Here is a 19,800-nt window from a genome sequence, read left to right as displayed (position 1 = left end):
ACTGCTTTAAGGTGATTGGAGGCAAGAAGAGAGGTGGAGGGTGGGTGGAGAGGCCATTACGAGAGAACTCTGGACCGAAGCTGGAATTTGGACAGCTGAACTCGGAGCAATCATAAATGATGAGAAACGGTTAATATTTAGTGAGGGCTTCTCAACACCATCCTCCACACTGTGCACTTCTCATATTTTGCCAAGAAGCAAAGCAGTTTATTGTGGTCCCATAGTCTGGATGCTTTAAGAGATAATAGTGGTTATTCCAGAGGGGCGCTCTGTGTGTGTGTGTGTGTGTGTGTGTGTGTGTGTGTGTGCGCGCGCGCGTGCGTGCGCGTGCGCTAAGAGAATGCTTAAAATCTTTAAGGATAGGGGCTCATGTAGTACATGCACATTCTTGGAGGTAACAGTGGCCGTTGCTACCACACAACACAGGCCTGAGCTTTAGTCTTCTACAAAATGAGGACAATAATATATACTTTTTGAAAGAGAAATTTTTTACTACATTCATTTATTGTGTGCGTGTGTGTATGTGTAGTTTTGAGCACAACATGTGGGTGTAGGCTTTCTCCTGCCACCATGTGGTTCCTAGGGAAAGCACTCAGGTCACACATTAGCCCAATGACAAATTGCTTTTCGAGGATGAAGCTTAACTGTGCTATGGCTATTTAGCCAACAAACATACCGTAAATGGACAATGCACTGGCCCCCCTAGAGTCTACATATCTGTGGGCTGAACCCCCACCCCCAATCCATGCTCAGCCAACATGCCCATATCTTTCCTCACGAGCAAACCAAGAAATGGATTTGCCTCAGGCACCAAGGAGCTGGAGAACATTCGGCTTCCCACCAGCGCCATCCCACCTCAACACACTTTTCTCCTGCGAGGGCCCTGTGTGGAAAGCAGCCCTCTCAGCTGCTTCCCTGCGGAGAACCAGAACCAGTGAAAAGAATCTTTGCCTGCCATGGGTTTCTGTGAGGAGATGGAGCATGCTGCCTGCAGGTGGGAGGTGAGAGGTGACCAGGAGTGAGGGGGTCTGGTGTCAGGATCTAAACTGGGACATTCTGCAGTCGCCCTCAGTACTGCCAGGGGTTGATTGTAGGTGTCCCAGAGTACACCAGAATCCACAGGGGCTCAAGTCCCTTACATGTGTGTACATTTGCATATAACTTCTGCATATCGCCGGGCGGTGGTGGCACACGCCTTTAATCCCAGCACGTGGGAGGCAGAGCCAGGCGGATCTTTGTGAGTTCGAGGCCAGCCTGGTCTACAGAGCGAGATCCAGGAAAGGCACAAAGCTACACAGAGAAACCCTGTCTCGAAAAACAAAAACAAAAACAAAAAAACCAAAAAACCAAAAAACAAAACCAAAAAAAAAACAAAACAACCTTCTACATATCTTCTTGAATGCTTTAAAGATGTTTAGATTTCACGTATCTCATATAATATAGTAAGCTATGTGTTATGGTATTCATACTGTTTATGTAAAATGACAAAGGGAATAAGGTACATTCAGTACAGACCTTATTTTTAAAAAATAATTGTTTTGGCTAGGCATGGTAGTACACACTTGAATCCCCAGAACTAAGGAAATGGAGGCAGGAGGATCAGAAGATCAACCTTGTACAGCCTTGGCTATTATATTGAAGTCCAGGCCAGACTGAGCTACATGACACCTTGTAAAAAATTTTTTAAAAAAACAAAAATATTTTGTGATCCATGGTTGGCTGACTTGGAGGGTGTAGAAAAGTCAGGGTCAAAGCTACTGGCCAGCTTTCCTCAGGGAAACCTGGGAGGAAATGACCCTGCCATTTCTGCCAGAATCTTTAAAAGCCAGCACGGGAGACTACAGGTCTCCTTTCGTTCTAACCTGAGGACGACAGCATTCTAGACAGGTGCTGATCGGTCAGCCTGGAGATCAGAACCAGAACAAGGTGGACAAGACCCGTAGCCGATCTTCAGTGGGCACTGAGAGCATGAAATAAGCCCTTGGTGCTGCAAGCCATCGGGATTTGGGGGCTGTTTGTTACAGCAGCAAAATCTCCCTCCCTCACTGAGCGCGTGACTCTGTACAGATTACATCTGAACCTCTTCACCCGGCAAACACTCTGGGGGTGGGGTGGGGAGTGTCTGAAGGTCTGCATGAGATGACTGGCCAAGGTGACTGGCTTACTGTCACCGGTCAATATGTTTGTTGCTGCTACCATGTGGCTCCTGACTAAGTTCACTTCCTCCTACACAGAGGCCCTTTGACCCTTAATGGCTTTGACCCTTCATTAATGACCTTTCCATTAGTTCAAACAGGAGACCTGCAAATGACCGGCTTCTGGTGCAGTGGAAGGACCAAATGAAACATTCTAGAGGCTGACAACACACAGTGGGGACCAGCCGTGTGGCTCGGAGCCAGTGGCACCTCCACATGGCAGTCGTGGACTATGGAACAGATGGATGCTGAGGGAGAGGTGCAGGGCCCAGCACCGCTGACTCATCCATCCCTACCCATCTACGCTCTGCAGCCTTCTCCGGGCATGGGCAGTGTTCTGGGTGGGTTTCTTTTTTGGGTCTGAGTACAGATGTGTTCAAAAGCATGTGCCCATTGAGTGCACGTGGAGGCCAGAGGCTGACATCAGGTGTCCTCCTCAATTGCTCTCCACCTTATTTTTTGAGCCAGGGTCTCTCCGTGGACCTGCATGCAGCTCACTGATTCAGCTACACTAACTGGCTAGTGAGTTTCTGGGCTCTGCCTGTCTCCACCCAATCCTAACCCCAAGCACTGGGGCTGTAGGCTCCTGCTGCCACATCTGGATTTTTCACATGGGTGCTGGGATCCGACTCAGCACAGCAACACTACCCACAGAGACATCTCCCCGGCCCCGGGACAGGTTTCTCAAATAGAACCGATTATTCCAGGAAGTGCTGACTACTCCACTTCAGTGGTACGGCTCCCTGACCACTATGAAAACCCGAGGGACACAGAGGGACACAGAGGGACACAGGCTAAATGACAACATGCAAGTGAAGCCAGTTACCATCCAGTTAGATACTTAGAGAACAAACAGGAAGTGTCAGAAAACATCTATGAGCTCGAGGCCACTCTGGTCTACATGGCGAGTTCCAGGCCAGCTGGGGCTATATAGTGAGGCCTTGTCTCAGGTATATAAATAAATAAAATGTTCATAGCTACTATTAATGTATTTTACTAAGAACCTAGTAAAGTTTGCAAGTTAGTGCCATTGACGTGACATGGCATTGTTGGCTTCTGGATTGTTCCCACAGTGACATCCGTATAATAATGGCACCAGATGGTCAGCGGGCTTAGCTGAGCTTGATAGAGTCAAATGACAACAAAATCAATAGGGTCCCTGAGGTCTGTGTGACTTAAATGCATAAAGCTAGTACAACAGAGCAGTTCTGCAGAGGCCGTGCTCACGAGATGCTCTGGCCCCTCACAATCTCCTCCACGTTATCATTTATGTGTTTGCAAACATTTTTTTAACTGGAAAAGTTTTTAAAAGAAAAAATTTTCTTTCTTTTAAAAAAGCTTTATTATTTTATTTTGTGTGTGTGTTTGTCTACATGTGGTCTGTGCATCAGATGTATGCAATACCAGCGGAGGCCAGAAGAGGGCAACAGATCTGGAGTTACAGCTGGTTGAGAGCCACCATGTGGGTGCTGGGAACTGAACCTGGGTTCTCTGGAAGAGCAGCAAGCACTCTTAACCTCTGACCCAACTCTACAGCCACCTTTTGTAAACAAAATAACTTATTGATTCTTTTAAAAACAAAATAACTTATTTTACTTTTTCAAGTTTTTATTAATTTTTACAGTATGTATATATGTATGTGTGTATGTTTATGTATGTGTATATAAGTGGAGGACAGAGGGTAAATTGTGGGGATCAGTCCTCTGCTTCCACCACGTGGGTCCCAGGGATTGAACTCAGGTTGTCAGGCTTGGCAGCAAGGGCCTTTACATGTTGAGCCATCTTGCCAGCCCTCAAGGAATCCTGCTCTCTGACATTCACTTGCACGGCCTACTGATTTCCGGATGTGCACCCATCTTAATAACTGCTTTCCTTGTAAAATGAACAGGCTCCCTTATCTTCTCTGATTATCGCAGCATTTATTCTTGCAATGATTCCAGGTGTCTAGTTGACTTTCAACACTGAGCACCCAAGGGGAGACGTCTGCTCTGAGTCACAGCTAGGATCCTTTCTTCCTTTTCCTTGGACGCTGAAATTCTGAGAACTCTAAATCTAAATGACGGCTTTACTCCTGCCATGGACTTTGCCATCTGATTAGACAAAATGGCATCAGACAGTCAGTCGCTGGCCACACCCACCCTCTAGAATGAATGCTAGGCGTGAACTTCAGCTGATGTTTCCATGTCAGCCAAGGGCAGACCCCACACTGGCTGTAAAAATGGCTCAAGAAGAGCAAGATCCCAACACTGTTCACGGTGTGGAGCCACCAATCAAACGTACCCAGAGGCACCTGATCTCCCACAAGAGTGTGTTCTCTCTGGCCTCCTCCCCATCACTGGTTGCCAAGGGAGCTCAGGGCCCACATATGCTAGGTGAGCACTCTACCGCTGTGCTTGCTGGCCATTCGCTTAGCTCCAGGTTCAGTGAGAGACCCTGTTTCAAGGGAATAAGGTGGACAGTGATAGGGCAGGACACCCATTGTCCTTGTCTGTCCACACACACACGTGTGTGTGTGTGTGTGTGTGTGTGTGTGTGTGTGTGTATGTGCGATTTACCTGCAAATGGTGTACATCCCCCTGCCTCAGCCCACCCTGAGAGCCTTTTCTAGTTAAAGCTGGGAAGGAGGGAATCTGGATTTCAAATTGGGCCTCAAGAAAGTAACACACAAGCTGGGCATAGTGGCGCACACCTTTAATCCCAGCACTCAGGAGGCTGAGGCTGGCAGATTTCTGTGAGTTCGAGGCCAGCCTGGTCTACAGAGTGAGTTCTAGAACAGCCAGAGCTCCACAGTGAGACTCTGTCTTGGGAAAAAAGAAAAGAAAGAAAACAACACACAGGCTGGATGACACAGTTGAGTCAGAGTGCCATTGAATGGCTATGTGACCTGAGCTGAATAAGTCACCCAGCCGAATCCTCATACGGATTGTACTAGTCTTAAATGGGGCAGCCCTGGGGCCTGCTTCAGGAAGCCCTCGACAGGAGTTAGACATTCCTGTAGGAGCTATGAAATTCAGCCTTGTTTCAGCTGAGGGTCACCGAGGCCCGCAGCATACCTGGCACTGTCCCAAGCTTTTGATGTGGGTAATTAATTTAATCCTCCTACAGCCCTCTGATGTAGAACTACCATTAACTCTACACCAAAGCTGAAGTAACCAAGACACGGAGAGGTGAGGTCACTCAGTACACAGGGAGGCTGGGGTAGCCTTAGCATTCAGGTGAAGAACAAGCACATTGGGGTGGCATGTCACATTCTGAGTCCCACCTACAAAGAAACACTGCAGATAAGCTCACTAGAAAGCCTTAGTATTAAAAGAAATTTCTATAGAAGCCAGTCCCTTAACACAAGAGGTCACAAACTGGTCCTGGTGCCCAGAGAAGGCAAGGAACCTGCCCAAGGCCACACAGGAGAATCAGTGGAGACCTGGTCTGAACAGCTGCTTTCCTCTGATCTCAAATCCTTCTAGAGAATTCTAGAGTTCTCTGCAGTGCTTAAAATGCCACATTCAGATGTAGTAATAATAACATAATTGCAACATCACTGCTAACAAATAGATGATGAACTATATGGACCCATCACTCTTGGCTTCCTTTCTGCCCCACAGGAAACCGAGGCAAAAGGTCTTGACTGTTATCCCCATTTTACAGGTAAGGAAACTGAGGCCCAGAGAACTTCAATAACTTGCCCAAGATCACAAAACTAGGGAAGTCTGGAGCTGGACCGTGTTGGGGCTTCTGGTGTCCATCTTCTTGGACTCTGTGATATGGACAGGGGAGAACAGGCCTCCCTGGGTAACATGCTCCTGTCTAACAAGGTCCTCAGGCACTAACTGCGAAGTCTCTCCATCTCAAGACTGTGAGGCCCGACACACTTTGAACCTAGCTGAAGAATGTGGTAATGGTTCTTGTGACAATGACCTTGTGATTAAGGTCATTGGCCCGGGTCCAGCTGTTTGCTCCCTGGCATAGTTCTGCGCATCAAAACATAAATATTTTCAGATTATTTCTTTTGTCTTTGTGTGTGTGTGTGTGTGTGTGTGTGTGTGTGTGTGTGTGTGTGTGTCTGAGGATAAGTGTGCACATATGTGTGTTTATGGGGGTAAGTGTGCACATGCATGTGTATTTGTGTGTGTGTATGAAGACCAGAGGTTGACACCAAGAGTCTTCCTTGATCACTCTCCATTAGAATTTTTTGAGACAGGGTCTCCCACTGAACCTGGAGCTCCCCAACTAGCACCAGGACTCTCTTGTCTCTGCCTGCCCACTGCTAGGGTTACAGGTGCTCAATGCCATGCCCAGCTCTTACATGGGTGCTGGAGGCCTACACTCAGGTCCTCATACTTGCATGGCAAAGTACTGACTGAGCCATTCCCTCACCCTCCCTTTAGGTTATTTCAACAAACTACCTGAGCCTCTGGTGGCACAGACCTTCAGTCCCAGTACTAGGAGGCAGAAGCAGGTGGATCCCTATGAATTTGAGGCTAGCCTAGTCTATAGAGTAAGTTCCAGGACAGGCCAGGACTACATAGAGAGACCCGTCTTAAAACAAAACAACCAATGGCCAGGGGGTGGTGGCGCACGCCTTTAATCCCAGCACTTGGGAGGCAGAGCCAGGCGGATCTCTGTGAGTTCGAGGCCAGCCTGGTCTACAGAGTGAGATCCAGGACAGGAACCAAAACTACACGGAGAAACCCTGTCTCGAAAAACCAAAACCAAAACAAAACAACCCACAAACCCCAAAACTACCCAAAAACCAAAATCAAACTACCCTTGCCACTGCTAACACCCTCCTTTTGTTTTGGAGGGAGACGGCTCTGCCTCTGAGCTGGGCTGAAGATTTCTGTCTCCCACTGGGTTGAACTGGTGTAACTGGGGGCTGAGGAGAAGCCTGTGCTGGGCTGCAGTGCCTGGTGCCTGGTGGAGTAGGTCAGCCTCAGGATGGCACTGGGGTTGATTTACGATACTAGGATTAGATGACGCCCAGAGCTGGGCTCCGGCCAAGTCACCAGGATGATTTTCCTTTCCACATTCTTAGTGTGTATAATGGGTGGTGGCAGGGTGCATGGTGTATGCATGCACGTGCTCGTGTGTGTGTGTGTGTGTGTGTGTGTGTGTGTGTGTGTGTGTGTGTTGTCAGAGGACAAGCTCTGTTTGACACTTCTCAAACACCATCCACTGTTTCTCATATTTAATTTTGAAGCGGGGTCTCTCAGTGGCCTGAAACTCACCAATTTGGCTAGGCCGGCTGACCAGCGAGTGCTAGGGATCCACCCACCTTAGTGAATGCTGGGATTACAAGTGTGTACCACAGTAACCGGCCTTTTCTGGTTCTAGGATCAACCTCAGGTCCAGTGCTCAGAAGGCGAGTACCCTGGGCTATCTCCCCACACCCCTTCCCATTCCTGACCACACATACGGCACAGGGGCTTCTGAGTGGTTCCAGGCCCTTACCACCTGCCAGCCCTGGGTTGAGCATTTTCTTTTTCTTTTTTTTAAAGATTTATTTATTATGTATACGGTGTCCTGCCTGCACGCCAGAAGAGGGCACCAGATCTCATTATAGATGGTTGTGAGCCACCATGTGGTTGCTGAGAATTGAACTCAGGACCTCAGTGCTCTTTAACCACTGAGCCATCTCTCCAGCCCGGGTGGAGCATTTTCTGACAGGATCACATTCCTTTCTCCAATGACCCCGAGAGGGCACTATCCTTACAGCCATCTTATATACAGGGATACTGTCATTAGAGAAAAGAGGCCACCTGTCCACAGACAAGTAGCGGATGGTTCATGTGGTCCCACAGACAGTGCCATAAAAGCTTGAGGTGGACTAGGGCGTCAAGACCGTTGGATGGCGGCCATATATCCAGGGCCTTTAATGAGTATCTCTTCTTGCAAACACAGCCAAGCCCAAAGAGGGTGGCAAGTGACTTGCTAAGGTCACTCAGCGAGGCAGGGCCACTTGGACTCTTTGCCTAGTGGCCCTTCTACCTCACTGCATGGCCTCCACATGGGAAGGGAACCTGTGATGGGCAAAAAGCCCTCAAGTGGAATTCAGGTTTCTCCCAGGGGCTGAAAGGGTGTCTTACTCAGACTCCTCCTCTTTGGTGTCCTTTAGGCTCTCCAGGAATGCCTCTTCCAGTATATCAAGCTCCTCCACGGGCACCTGGAGCAGGGAAGTCACGTGACAAACGAGGACTCTGGCCCGGGCATCATAGTGTCCTTGAAAGGAAACAGAGTGCCCGAAGTCAGGTTTTAAATCTTTTTTTTTTTTTTTGGTTTTTCGAGACAGGGTTTCTCTGTGCAGCTTTGCGCCTTTCCTGGAACTCACTTGGTAGCCCAGGCCGGCCTCGAACTCACAGAGATCCACCTGGCTCTGCCTCCTGAGTGCTGGGATTAAAGGTGTGCGCCACCACCGCCCGGCCCGAAGTCAGGTTTTAATCCAGAGCTGTTAGCAGAGGTAGAAACAACCAACCTGGAGGCAGAAATAAGAGTCCCAGGGAAGCCAGGCCCAGGGGCGGAGCTCAGCAGCTCCCTCAGCATCATCCCCTGACCCAAGCACACCGGGCCACACATCCCTGTGTGCCTATAACGCTCCAAGTGGACAGTCTCCATTTTCTGTCCTAATGACCTCGGGTCATGTGATGCTCTGATTCCTAGATAACAAATATGAGTTTCTCACAGCAGGGCTTCAGAATGTTAAGCTTTATGAATTTGTTTTCGTCGCGGCAATGAACTGCCCAAGCATAATCTTTTTTTAATTAATTAATTGTGTGCATGTAAGCCATGGCATATGTGTGGGGATCAGAGGACAACTTGCAGGAGTCAGTTCTCCCCTTCCACTATGAGGGTTCCAGGAAAGAAACTCAGGTTATTGGGCTTGTCAGCAAGCTCTTTTAACTGTGGAGCCATCTCACTGGCCCAGATGGAGTATCTTAAGACAATGCAAGTTCATCATTTTACAGTGCTGTGGACACATGCCAAATCAAGGTGGCAGCTGGACTATTTCTCTCAGGGAGTCAGAAAGATCTGTTCCTAGCCTTTCTGAGATCTTGTACATGCTGTGTGTGTGCGTGTGGATGTGTAAGAGAGGGAGAGAGAGGAATGTGTATGTGTTCATATTTATTTGTGTGCTCATGTGTGTGGAGGTCAGAGGTCAACAGGTTTTTCCTCCACCTCTTTCTACCTTATCTATTGAGACAGGGTCTCTCACTGAACCTGGAGCTTGCCAGTTTGACCAGTTTGACAAGTTCCAGGAATGTACCTGTTTCTGCCTCCCCAGTGCTGGCATGACAAGTATGTGCCACTGGACATGGCTTTTCTGTGAATGCTGGGGACTGAACTCAGGGCAAGCACTTTAGAGACTGAGGCACCAGTCCCCAGGTTCTCACACATACTCCGCTCCTGTCTTTATATAAGGTTTGCTAAGTATCCCAGGCTGGCCTTGAACTCACTAAGTAGACCAAGCTAGCTTTGAACTTTCAATCCTTCTACTTTATGCCCAACTCCTTTCCCAGTTTCTAGAGGCCGCCCACAGTCCTTGGCTCTTGGCCACATTACTCCAACCTCTGCTTCTTACTGGGTCTCCTTTCTCCCTCCTCCAGGGACCCTGGACTCCATCATGCCACCATCTCCATTCAGAACCATCTCCTCATCTCAAGATGCTTCATCTGGATGCAATTCCAAAGTCTTTTGTGTCATGTAGGGTGACAGAGTCAGAGGTTCCAGAGCTGAGGGTTGGCACCTCTGAGGGGCCAGGTTCTACTGAGCCTTGAACCTTTATTCTTCCCCAGGACGTCTGGACCCTCTGCAGATCACACCTGTGCTGGGGCCTGTGGTCCTGCATACAGCCTGCCTCCTGGCATTCCTGTGTGACTGCCTGGTCTGTGTCAGCCTAGCAGACACGCTGACTCGTCCAAAGGTCTATCTATGGTAGCACCTGCCTTCAGTGAGGGACAGCGTAAGAGCTTAAATTCAGATTTTTGTTTTTGTTTTGTTTTCAGAGACAGAGTCACAGGACTTGGCATTATCCATTCTACAGTCTTGTGGGCCTTGTGGAGACACGAATCATCAGAAGTTTTTGGTTCCTGCTGCCCATCTGTGTTGTGTGATGGCAGGGATGAGGGTTCCTGGCTGGGGATACAGCTCAGCGGCAGAGCTGATCTAACATGCACTGGGCTCCATCCTTAGCCACACACACATACACACACACACACACACACACACACACACACACACACGCACACACACACCAGTTCCTGCCTTGACTGGTGGGGGCAGGGAGGGGGCGTCCTTAGACATACGTTATAATGGGAGCTGCCTACGTGCTCAGGGACAGACAAGTATGTGTTGAGTCTTGGGGTCACTGGGTTAACACAGACAAAGGCACTCCTTTTTCTTTGAAGAGAAGCTTGTGACGCCCAGGTGGTAATCGGGTTGCAGAGAAGGCTTGGCTGGGGTGATTAATGGGTGGCAATTGTAATTAGCTGGTAATATATGCTCCATGGGTCAAGGCTGTGGTGATTCAGGCTGCCACGTGCATGGGCACTTAATAAGGAGGGGTTAATATCAGACACAAGGCCCCTTCCTGTGAAGGGGAAGCTGACGGGAAGAGTCATTTCAAAGACTGTGGGGGCTGGGCTTCTGTTTGAGGCAGATGGGTGGCTCCCAGGTTCTAGACTATCTCAGGCAGTTTGGAGCTGGTCTCCTACCAGCTTACTAGGTGGCCAATTCACTTAGCTACCCAGCCACTTTGACTCTGGGCATTGGTCTCAAGCAGTGGCTCTCAACTTGTGGGTCGTGACCCCTTTGGGGGTTGAACAACTCTTCCACATGGATCACATATTATATCCTGCGCATCTGATATTTACACATTACAATTAATAACAGTAGCAAAATTACAATTAAGAAGTAGCAATGAGGGGGCTGGAGACATAGCTCAGTGGTTAAGAATACTGGCTGCTCTTCCAGGGGTCCTGAGTTCAATTCCCAACACCCACATGGCAGCTCACAATCTGACGCCCTCTTCTGGTCTGCAGGCATACATGCAGACAAAGTGCCTGTATACATTAAAAAACAAATAGTAATGAAAATATGCTGTGGGATGGTCTGTATGTCAAATGTGTTGCTGATTGGTCAATAAATAAATCACTGATTGGCCAGTGGCCAGGCAGGAAGTATAGGCGGGACTAACAGAGAGGAGAATTGAGAGAACAGGAAGCTGGGTGAGGGAGACACTGCCAGCCGCCACCATGACAAGCTGCATGTGAAGATGCCGGTAAGCCACAAGCCATGTGGCAAGGTATAGATTAATAGAAATGGATTAATTTAAGCTGTAAGAACAGTTAGCAAGAAGCCTGCCACGGCCATACAGTTCATAAGCAATATAAGTCTCTGTGTTTACTTGGTTGGGTCTGAGTGGCTGTGGGACTGGCAGGTGAGAGAGATTTGTCCTGACTGTGGGCCAGGCAGGAAAACTCTAGCTACAAAAATAATTTTATGGTTGAGTGTTACCACGACATGAGGAACTGTATTAAAGGGTCGCAGTATTAGGAAGGTTGAGAACCACTGGTCTAGAGGCTTCTGATTCTCCCAGCCTAACATCCAGGCCATCAGCTAAGGCCAGAGCCGTGTCTCCTAAGAACAGAGTGGTTTGAGCACTCTGCACCGCTCTGTTGCTACCAGCTGGCATGCTGTGGCCATTGCTCTCCCGCCTCCAGTCCCCCTGCTGGCTCCTCCTTTTTCATGCTGGCCTCATGCATTCCATTTTCCCCATGGCAGCCAGAAAGATCCATTAAAACCTTCTATCAGATCATTTTCTGTCCCAGCTTAAAACTCCCAACAGCTCCCAATGTCTTTAGAAAAAAACCAACACATCTTGTCATGGCTTGCAAGACTGTCCATTCCCAGGCCCCGCCTGACAGCTTCCTTGGCATCCTCTACCACCCATCAGCCATCAGGCTTCAGCCATCAGTCAAGCCCAGAAGCCGAGTGCGTGCTGACCTCAGGCCCTTTATACTTGCATGCTTGCTGTCAGCAAAGCCCCTCCCCCAGTGCACTGCCAGGCTGGCCCTTGTCCACCGGCCACGCTTCAACTTAAATATCGACTCCTTGGACAGGCCACTGGCTCCTCACCAAGAGCAGCCCAGGCTCAGTCATTCTGTTTCCCACAATTGTGTAGACTGGTGTCTGGCTCAGCCCATCAACATGTCGGTCCCACAGGGCAGGGCTCTCTGCCTGCTCCGGTCTGTGTCTTCATGCCTGGCTTAGTAGCTGCACTCGCTGACACATCACAGTCCTCTTGGCCCACCAGGTTCTCTGCTGTGTCCACAGCCCCACATGACACAAAAGGCCTTTGCCACCTCGATGTGAGATATTTTTTTCAGGAACTCAGAGTCTTTCCTTCCTAGGGGACATGGGGGTGGGGCACAGAGCATAAGTGGCTAAGCCCTCCCCCAAGCCCTTATTATGAGGCCAGATCTGGCGATGGTTAGAACATTCTGTCTGAGGTTTATGCATAGCTCAGTTCCTTCTCAGGGGTCACCTCCTCTGGGAAGCCCTTGTGGATGCCACACCATGGCCCTGCCTCAGCAGCAGCAAGTCCTACTGATCACCATGTAGATGGGCAGTTCTGGAGCTGGGGATGTAGCTCAGTTGATAGAGCACTTCCCTGACATGCACGAAGCCCTGGCTTCCATCCTGCATGCCTGTTACCCCAGCACTTGGGAGGTAGAGGCAGGAGGATCATTTTGGGACCTTGTCTCAAACAAACAAAAATAAATATGTTGGTGGTTTCAATTGCCTACATTTTTACTGTCTGCCTCTTGTTGTGAGATATCTGATATCTTTACCAGGTAAAGATATGTCACTGTAGTTGGTTTAATAACAAGCTGAACGGCCAATAGCTAGGCAGGATATCCAGGCATAGAGAATGCTGGGAAGAAGGTAGTGGAGACACCAGGGATGCAGAGCAAGCAGCATGGGCATTACAAAGTCAAGGTAACTGAGACACATAAAAGAACATAGATTGCTGGGCAGTGGTGGTGCATGCCTTTAATCCCAGTACTTGGGAGGCAGAGCCAGGCAGATCTCTGTGGGTTCGAGGCCAGCCTGGTCTACAAAGCGAGATCCAGGACAGGCACCAAAACTACACAGAGAAACCCTGTCTTGGGAAAAAAAAAAAAAAAAGAATCCTGTGATTTGTAATCACACTAATCTAGAAGTTTCAGCTCTCTACTGCCTACTCTGGGCCACATTCTGAGCTATACTTTTGTTCTACCCTGCTTTCTCGAACCTTTTCAACTTCCTGAGGAGGCAGGCATTCACACCACCATGTCAGAGGAAACCGCACTAGGCTGGGTCACTTGCTCAGGACCATTGGCTCCTTGGTAGAGAAGCAGGCCATGCCCTTGACCCCAGCTGCGATGTGTGTGTGTGTGTGTGTGTGTGTGTGTGTGTGTGTGTGTGCACTAGGATGGAACCCAGGGTCTTGGGCATGCTACATCTGGCCCCAAGAATATGTTTTAAATCTGGCTTTGTTGAGATATAACGGGAGGCTCCCGGGTCTGGCCAGCACTAGAGGCATGAAGTACACAACCAAAGGCACTCAGAATTGCTGTTTGTTTTGTTTAAAGGCAAAGACTTACTGTAGCCCATTCTCAGTCCTCCAGCCTCTGCATCCCGAGGGCTGGATTACAGGCACGCACCGCCCAACTGTCCCTAGTATTACTCATCCTGCCACCTGTAAGATGGTTCTGCACGGTAAAGAACAAGGCACAACCATGTCTATCCTCTCTAGCACGTCACACTGAACAGCCGCCTCTGAGCTGGGGCTTCGAGCAAGGCTGTGAGCTGCCTGCTGCTGTGCAAGAGCTATGTCCTTGAACTCTCTTCTTCCCAGGGTCTGGGGACACCCCTCCCAGACCCACTGCACCTCTCAGGCACCCGCTGGCCTGCCTGCTGCTCTGCTAGCTCCCTTGTTCACCAGCTTTCCCGACTATGCATTTCCAGGAATATTTATAATTTATCCCTTTTCTTACTCTAAGTGAAAATTCTCCTACGAAAGAGAAGCCGCCCCATATTTCGATCCCATTTGTGGATTGCCTGTGGCTAGGGCAGAGGGCACAGAGATAGACTTCAGAGGCCGCCTCCAGCTCTGCCTCCTCAGAGGCCATGCCAGCCATGTGGCTGCACACATACATGCCTGTGTCATTCAGGCCTGAAGGCAGTACAGCAAGGGATGGATTGTGGGTGACGCTTCAGGGTTAGAATCCCACCACTTGGCTTCCAGCTATATGGTCTCAGACCGGTTACTCTATCCTCCGTGCCATACTGTCCTCTTTCGTAAGATGGGGACAGCCATTGCACCTGTCCCCTGGGGGATTGTGCGGCTTCTACCAAAGAGTGCTTGGAAAGGAAGTTCTCAGCTAGGAGCCAGGCATCCAGCAGGGACCCAGTGAATTCTGCTATAGGAACTGCTCCCAGGGCCTTGTGCAGGGCCTCTGCACACAGCAGCAGTTCAGAGCTTATTTGCTGAATAGAGGAAGCGGGATGTTGCAAAATTATCAATTGCCCACAACTCAAGGATACAGCCAGGGAACTCAGCAATTCGGTCACAGGAGGGACATTTCAGCCAGGCCTGCCTCACTTCTTCACAAAGCCTTGATCATTAGCGGGAAGCAGTGCAATCCCTCCAGAAAGACTTCTCACAGAAAGTAGAGTCGAATGTAAGGCACATGCTGCTATGGCTCACATGCATGCACGTGCAGGGGGCGCTGGCTTTCTATCGATCTGTGGGGGATCTGTGATAGGTATCGAGAGTGCAGAGGGCAAAACTCAGGGTTCAGCTGCCCTGGCTCTGATTCAGAGTTCACACTGAGGTTCACGCTGCCTTAAATGGAATTTTGAAACGTAACTCTGGGCTACCTGCTTAACCTCTGGGGCCTTGATTTCCTGCCTGTAAGCAGGGACAACAGTATGGATTTCAGTAGCTGAGCTGAGGTTTACATACTATGCAATAACTCACAATCTATATAAAGGGCCCAAAGAGCAACTTGAATGACTTGTAAGGATTACTGAGTGCAAATAAACAGGTCTCAACTGTGATAGCAACGTTTTGATGTGGCACTGACATTTGTGTGTGGGTGGATGCATAAGCACATATATGAGGTCAGAGGTAGGCATCGGATGTCTTCCTCAGTTGTCCTCTCATGGGACCTAAAGCTCACTGATTCAGCTAGGCAGGCAGGCCGGCCGGCTAATGAGCTTCAACGATCTGCCTGTCTCCATATCCCCAGTGCCTAATTTAGAGGATTGCTACTGTGCTTGGCTTTTGCGTGGGTGCCGGGGATCTGAACTCAGATCCTCACACTTATGCAGCCAGCACTTTACTGACTGAGCCGTCTCCCCAGCCCTGGAGACCCTGTTGATGATCACATGAGATGTGCTATTGACATCTAATGGAGAGAGGCCAGGGAGGCTGCTTGACACCCCACAGCAGGCAGGATGCCCTACCACGCAGGATCCTCTGCTCCAAACATCCACAGAGCCCGCTGGGTGAGAGCTGCCAGCTCAGGCTGGTTACCTGTGCTGCATGGCTGACTTTTACAGTTGTGTGGGCAAACAGCCTTGTGAGGTACGACCGGATAAAAGAGCATGACTGGGAACCCACCCAGTGGCCAAAATAGCATTTCTTTGTAACAATCATCCCCAGACTGTCAGGAAAGGTCAATTTTCCAGCAAGTTTTGAGAAATGTGGCCTTTCATGTTGATATCCTGGGCTGATTCTATGATTATTCATCCTGCCCCACACAGGGAGAAATCTAGTCTCCCTGCTGGGCAACCCCAGCCAGCCTCTGGAGGAGAAGGATGTTCAGAGGGGATGACAGCTCTGATCTAGGCTTGTTCTCTGAAGAAAGACTGCTGTGGGATGTTCTGTATGGCAAATGTGTTGCTCTGATTGGTTGGTAAATAAAACACTGATTGGCCAGTAGTCAGGCAGGAGGAAGTATAGGCGGGACAAGGAGGAGAATAATTCTGGGAAGTGGAAGGCTGAGTCAGAGACACTGCCAGCCGCCAACATGACTAGCAGCGTGTGAAGATGCCGGTAAGCCACGAGCCACGTGGCAAGGTATAGATTTATAAAAATGGATTAATTTAAGATATAAGAACAGTTAACAAGAAGCCTGCCATGGCCATACAGTTTGTAAGCAATATAAGTCTCTATGTTTACTTGGTTGGGTCTGAGCGTCTGTGGGACTGGTGGGTGTCAGAGATTTGTCCTGACTGTGGGCCAGGCAGGAAAACTCTAGCTACAAAAGACCATCTGCCTATCACTCTGCTTCTTCCTTTGTCCCCTCTCCTTCTTTCCTCTCATCCTTCCATCTACCCACTCAATGCACCCATCCATCCATCCATCCATCCATCCATCCATCCATCCATCCATCCACTCATCCATCACTCAATGGAGTTCTGATCCTGTGAGGTGGATTCACTCCTGGTCAGATCAGAGGATGACTTCAGCTGTCTACTTCGTTCTGTATTCCTGAGTATATTTCCTCAACTTACCTTAATAAATTTCCCTAAAACTTTTTAAACAGACTCCCGTGGATTTATTGCTTTATCTGGTGCCCAATATGGGGCACAAAAATGCAGCTGTACAAGATGCCAGCAGACCAGTAATGCCGCGGCCATGTGGCAACATATAGATTAATAGAAATGGGTTGAGTTAAGTTATAAGATCTAGCTAGCAAGAAGCCTGACCCATAGGCTATACAGTTTGTAAATAATATAAGCCTCTGTGTGTTTACTTGGGACCAAGCAGCTGTGAGATGCCAGTAGGAGAGATTCATCTTGACTGCAGGGCTGGGCAGGATCAGAGAACCTTACAACTACAGTTTGCCCCACCCCCACCCCAATTAAGATGTACCTGGGATGGAAAGTGACTTTATGTCAGAAAGACACTTTTTCAGATATCAAACTAAAGCTCTCGAGATAAGGTCCTGATCAGGTGTCCTTCCAAGAGATACATACATAGAGGGGAAGAAGGCAAAGTCCTCGGGAAGGCCAGAAAGGGATTGGGACCCAGGCCAAGGTGCTCTGACAGTAAACAGAAACTGAAAGAGACATGAAAGATCTCCTTAGAGCCTCCAGGGGGAGTGCCACCCCGCTGTCTGCATTTCAGACTCATGGCCTCTCAGAAGGTACAGAGAAGTCAGGTGGACAGCAGCACTTTGCCACAGAAAGCTAACACAGACCTTGCCACTCATTAACTCTGGCAGATGAAATGGTTGAACGTCCCTGAACTGCCTCCCTCCATAAAGAGAACGATTTCCCAAACTTATTCAACAGGGGTTTGCTAAGAGCCTGGTGCTATGCTCAACTTACTGGAAGCTTCCTGGTGGCAAGGAAGTAGTTACCAAGGGGCACATAAGAAAGTGCAAAGCTACTTTGTTGTCCACACTGACAGACCCAGTGGCTTCCCCTTGTGTGGCAGTTCAACTTCTTCATCAGTCTGACTGGATTTGGGATCACTGTGGGGCTGTTTCTGGCAAACTTTAACCGAGAAGGAAGGCCAGCCCAGAATAGAAAGAGAGAAGAAAGCCAGCTAGATGTGAGTGAGCATCCATGTTCTCTGCTTCCTGACTGCAGGTGTCATGTGATCTTGCCTCATGTTCCTCCCACTACAGCCAGAAAGGCTTTCATCACCGTGCCATCCCCTCCATGATGGACTGTATGTATCCTGGAACTACGAGCCAAAATTGTTAGGTCTCAAACCCGAGACAAATGGCTGAGGTGCCTATCTGACATATCAAAGCGGACCTGGCCACCAGGTTCTCCCAGCATCCCTCAGTTCTTACCTGTTACAGGGTATGGCTGGCATACCCCGCCCCTCTGCCCTAAGCTTTTCCAACCCAGTAATTGGGCTGCCCTTCCCCCGGCTGCCCTTCCCTATATAATCCAGCCATTTTGGTTACCGGTTCTTTTGTCTACCCTGCACTCTCCTGGCTCTTCCCTCTCTCATCCCTTCACATGGCCCAGATCAGGGTCATGTTCACTCTGGACTCTCCCAGATGCCCCTGCCTCTGCCTCTGCTCTCTTTCTTATCTACAATAAGCCTTCTCTTCCACCATACCTAGGAACAGTTAGGTCCTTCCTTTCCTTTATTTTTTTTTCATTAAAAAATAAACCCTTTCTTCCTTGAGCTGGTGGGTTTTTAAAAACTTTTTAATGTGGGTGGGTGTTTTGACTGCATGTGTGTCTGTGTACCTTATGTGTACAGTGACCAAGGAGGCCAGAGAAGTGCTGGATTTGAATCCAGGTCCGCTGGAAGAGCAGCCAGTGCTCTTAACCACTGAACCATCTCTCCAGCTCCAATACTCTATTTTAAAACACAGGGGAAAACGGTCCCCCATAATCATAAATTATGCAGTCGAATCGCTCACACTTGGGAGATGAACACCTGGAATGAAATGAATGCGCCTCACCCTGGGAAAACCACTTTCTTGTGGTGTCTTTCCCTCCAGCAGAGTATCCTTAGGTTGTTTTGCTCAGGCCCTTTGTCATAGCAATAAGAAGAACACAACTGATGCAAGAAACGTACACCGACAAGGATCCCTGTACCCCACAGTGCGGCCCATAGGCCTTTGGAAGAGTCTGACCTGCAGGCTAGAGAGTTCTAGAATGCTGTAAGCCGGGCATAATGGGCCACTCTGGAGAGTTTGAAGACCTCATCTATGAAAGGCTCCAACTTGTGAAAATGAACACTTATTTGAAAAAAAGCTCAAACTGAATGTCAGGAGGCTTTCTCAGCTTGAATTCAACTTCCTAGAAGTGGTTTCTCAGGTTCAGGCCCTAGATATAGAGGAGACACCCACTATTCAGCAGCTATAGGGGGCAATTTTATGTTGACTTGACACAAGTAAGTCATCTGAGAGGAGGGGACCTCATTAAAAAATGTCTCCGTAAGATCTGGCTGTAGGCATTTTCTTAATTAGTGATTGGTGGGGAAGGGCCATCACTGGGCTGATGGTCCTGGCTTCTGTAAGAAAGCAGGCTGAGCAGCAAATGAGGAGTGAGCCAGTAAACGCAGCACCCCTCCATGGCCTCTGCATCAGCTCCTGCCTCCAGGTTCCTGGCCTGTTTGAGTTCCTGTCCTGATTTCCTTCAATGATGAATTACAATGTGGAAGTGTAAGTCGAATAAACCCTTTCCTCCCCAACTTGCTTTTTGATCATGGTGTTTCATCATAGCCATAGAAACCCTAACAGAGGGTATGCACAATGCATGAGTTACTGGGTCATGGAAGCTTGCATTGAAGTTCCAGAAAGCTGTGGACTCTAGGTAATGTGTGGCAGTTAGATTCCCTAGAAGGAGGTCCTGAGACCAACCATTGGATGAAGCTGTGAAGGTGAATCCTAAAATCCAATGGAGATTCCAAAAAGGGTGGAGAAAACCAAGGCCACGAGACATAAGCCAAGGAAAGCTACTGTACACGGAGTGAAGTGTGCCCAAAAGAGACCTCTGTGCTGCAGGGGGCAGAACTGGAGAGGCGGGCTGCTGAAGCTTGCTGGGGCACAGGAGTCACATGAGGAGGGACCGCTGAAAGCTCCAG

At 49.0% G+C, this 19,800-nt stretch overlaps 1 protein-coding gene across 4 annotated transcripts in view; it reads right to left on the bottom strand.

The window, feature by feature from the left end:
• The window catches only part of Tmco4 (transmembrane and coiled-coil domains 4), an 84,550-nt gene that overhangs the window by 37,630 nt on the left and 27,120 nt on the right, over positions 1-19,800 (bottom strand). For all 4 annotated transcript variants that reach the window (XM_059255281.1, XM_059255284.1, XM_059255282.1 and 1 more), the window contains one exon: positions 8,279-8,411. In XM_059255281.1, the coding sequence (XP_059111264.1) occupies positions 8,279-8,411 (133 nt within the window). The remainder of the gene's footprint in view (positions 1-8,278; positions 8,412-19,800) is intronic.

The sequence above is a fragment of the Peromyscus eremicus genome, chromosome 2, assembly GCF_949786415.1.
Source record: "Peromyscus eremicus chromosome 2, PerEre_H2_v1, whole genome shotgun sequence".
NCBI classification, from domain to species: Eukaryota; Metazoa; Chordata; class Mammalia; order Rodentia; family Cricetidae; genus Peromyscus; species Peromyscus eremicus.
This window is presented reverse-complemented; position numbering and strand designations above follow the sequence as displayed.